General features: G+C 38.5%; 1 protein-coding gene across 2 annotated transcripts in view; it reads left to right on the forward strand.

The window, feature by feature from the left end:
• The first annotated feature begins 1,456 nt into the window (after window positions 1–1,456).
• ELP2 (elongator acetyltransferase complex subunit 2) overlaps window positions 1,457–2,565 on the forward strand; it is a 63,736-nt gene continuing 62,627 nt past the window's right edge. The window contains exon 1 of one of the 2 annotated variants that reach the window (XM_026672494.2): window positions 1,457–1,763. In XM_026672494.2, coding sequence (XP_026528279.2) covers window positions 1,572–1,763 — 192 coding nt within the window. In that variant the 5' untranslated portion in view covers window positions 1,457–1,571. The remainder of the gene's footprint in view (window positions 1,764–2,565) is intronic. The other variant, XM_087961129.1, reaches the window with a different exon arrangement.

Here is a 2,565-nt window from a genome sequence, read left to right on the forward strand (position 1 = left end):
TCAAGTCTACTACCACAAATCTGGAATTTACAACAATAAGGTGCTGTTAATGGCTCAACTCCACATTAGAAAGTCTTTAAAAACCCACAGTTCCAAATATTTTTACTGTAGGAAGAGCGTATTCTTTCAAATAAAAAGGGCAGGATTAAAAACTTTACATGGCTTTTTTTAGAAAATGATGATATCTCTCAAAAAAGTGACTTTGTTCTCTCGAGGAATCTGTCTATAATTGATTGGATTGTTGCTGAAGACATGGGAAAAATTATGTAGGAATTAACAATTGATTCTCATAAAGAATAATGAAGTTTGATTTATTTCTAATAAGAGTGAAGCAGAAGAAGAAACAGCACTTGCCAGCCTTTTCTCTAAATATTCTTTTTGAGTTAGCAAATAACCAGTTGAAGCAGAAAATGGGGATTTTATCTATCTATGTCTATATACTACTAAAACTCTCATCATGACCTTAACTGGTCGAAATGGTACATCACAGGGCAACAATTTTTGAACTAATATACCTCAATTAGGCTTAAAGAATGCATCCAAAATCTGGAGCCCATGACTCAAGAAGGAAAGAAACTTAGGTAAGTTAGGAAAGAAATGCCTCAGTGCTACCGAAGCTGTTGTGGTCACATCATCTTCATTTTCAATCCTCTGTGACCATTTCATGAGCAAACTAAACCAAAATGTATCTGCTCAGAGACCAGTGGTTTGAAAAGTTATTTTTCAGCAAACTGAGTGGGATTTGTGTCATTCTTTGTATGTTTATTCAAAAGTCACTGTGTGCTTATTCATTTATGCAAAGAGCCTGGTGGGATTGTTAAAGTGCTGGCTTAGAAAGCAAGAGACTATATGAATTCTAGTCCTCTTGTTAGCCATGAAAGCTGACTGGCTGACTTTGGGCCAGGCTTCTTTTCTCAGCAAAACCTGAATTCATTGTTTTGGGAAAATAAGAGGTAATAGCTCGGGCCACCGCAAGCAGGCTGGCATAAAATCTCTTTCCCATTTATCTGTCAAATCAATTTTATTTATTGGATTTAGACAAATGGCACTGGATGATTTACAGGTACAATCAATAAAACCATATAAAAGACGTACACTTAAAAATAGAATTAAAAACAGGAAAGAGTAAAACATAACATTGTCACGACTTTTTATTTTAATCTCATTTTGCCCATGCAGTGTCAGACTTGCATATGCAAAGTTAAATTAAGTGGAGAATCCCCAACGATTCTCAGTAATTTTAGGACTCCTGATAATTATCGAAAGCAATTATTTATCAACCTTCTCTATTTCTATACATTTGGTTATGGAAAGGCAACTGATTTCTAAGAAGATGAGAGTAGGATGATATGTTAGTAGGATTGAAGTAGTCCAAAAATGGGATGGGGTGGAGAGACCTTACCAAAACAAAAAAACAAAAAAAAACCCACACAAATATAAAGCAAGCAAGTCTCTTATGGAATTTTCGAACTGATCAGCACGAAAACTCTGACTTAATCGTAGATTTGTAAAGTCTCCGAATTCCAGCCCGTTTTCTTAAAGTTCTCGCCAGAATTTATCGCTTCCGCTCTATGGACGAGGCTTTCGACGGCGGCTGCTTGGAGTCAACTTCATTGGAACGCGAGAGAAAAATGGCAGCCTCCTTAGAAGTGTGCCATGTAGCTTGCTCCGCTAACCGCGCCGGCCCCGGAGTGATCTCTTGGGGGAGAGGAACTCTATTGGCGTTCGGGTCCTGTCGCTCTGTCATTCTCTATGACCCGCAGGTGAGGCGTGGACGGAGGTCGAGGATTTTGGGCCGGAGGGCTTCTTCGCGTTCAGCAAGCGACCTCCCTGGACATGTGTTTTGGAGGCGTGGAATGGGATAGAGGCGCAGGACTGGAGTGGAGGGGAGGTTGATTCCTGCTTCTTCTTGGGTATCTTGGTGCAATTTAGTTGGTTGCATTCCCAGTAATGGGGGAAAGTGACTTGCTTTGTTTCTGCGTCTGGTGTTCTTAAAGGTACAACAGCTTTGGAAAGTATTGATTATAATGGAGTGAGTCTCCTGAACATTACTGGGTGCTGTTCTCTCCTTGTGTAATTGGTTGGGTATAGGGATGAAACGGTGGCAGAGACCTGGGACAGAGTTTATTGAATAAAGGGATAATAAAAACACAATAAAAGTTACAGAATTTTCTCAGGAGATGCATAAATGCCGGTGTAGCAGAACATTACCATTATAAGTTAAATTACAGGTTATTTTTGTGATTAGCAGCCAAACATCTATAAGATACACCCAAAAATATTCAGAAAACAAAATCCTTGTTTCCAGTGTTTTTAGCCAGGGATTTTTTAAATTGCTGCGGTTAGTTTACATAATGTTGAGTTGGCAAATCACAATATCCAGGTTTCCACTTGACACAAATCAAGACCCAAATAAACTGAATAAATCTGGTTCCTTATTTGTGAGTCATAAGCTGCCTTGGGTATGATTTATGATAAAATAGATAAATATTTACAGTAACAAATATGCATGTGTCAATCATCCTGAAATCTCTGTATGTATAGCAATGCTGCATTGTTTTTGCT

Source organism: Notechis scutatus, chromosome 3 (assembly GCF_049901735.1).
Source record: "Notechis scutatus isolate UNSWTSFEM ecotype Mainland chromosome 3, rNotScu1.2, whole genome shotgun sequence".
In the NCBI taxonomy this organism is placed as follows: Eukaryota; Metazoa; Chordata; class Lepidosauria; order Squamata; family Elapidae; genus Notechis; species Notechis scutatus.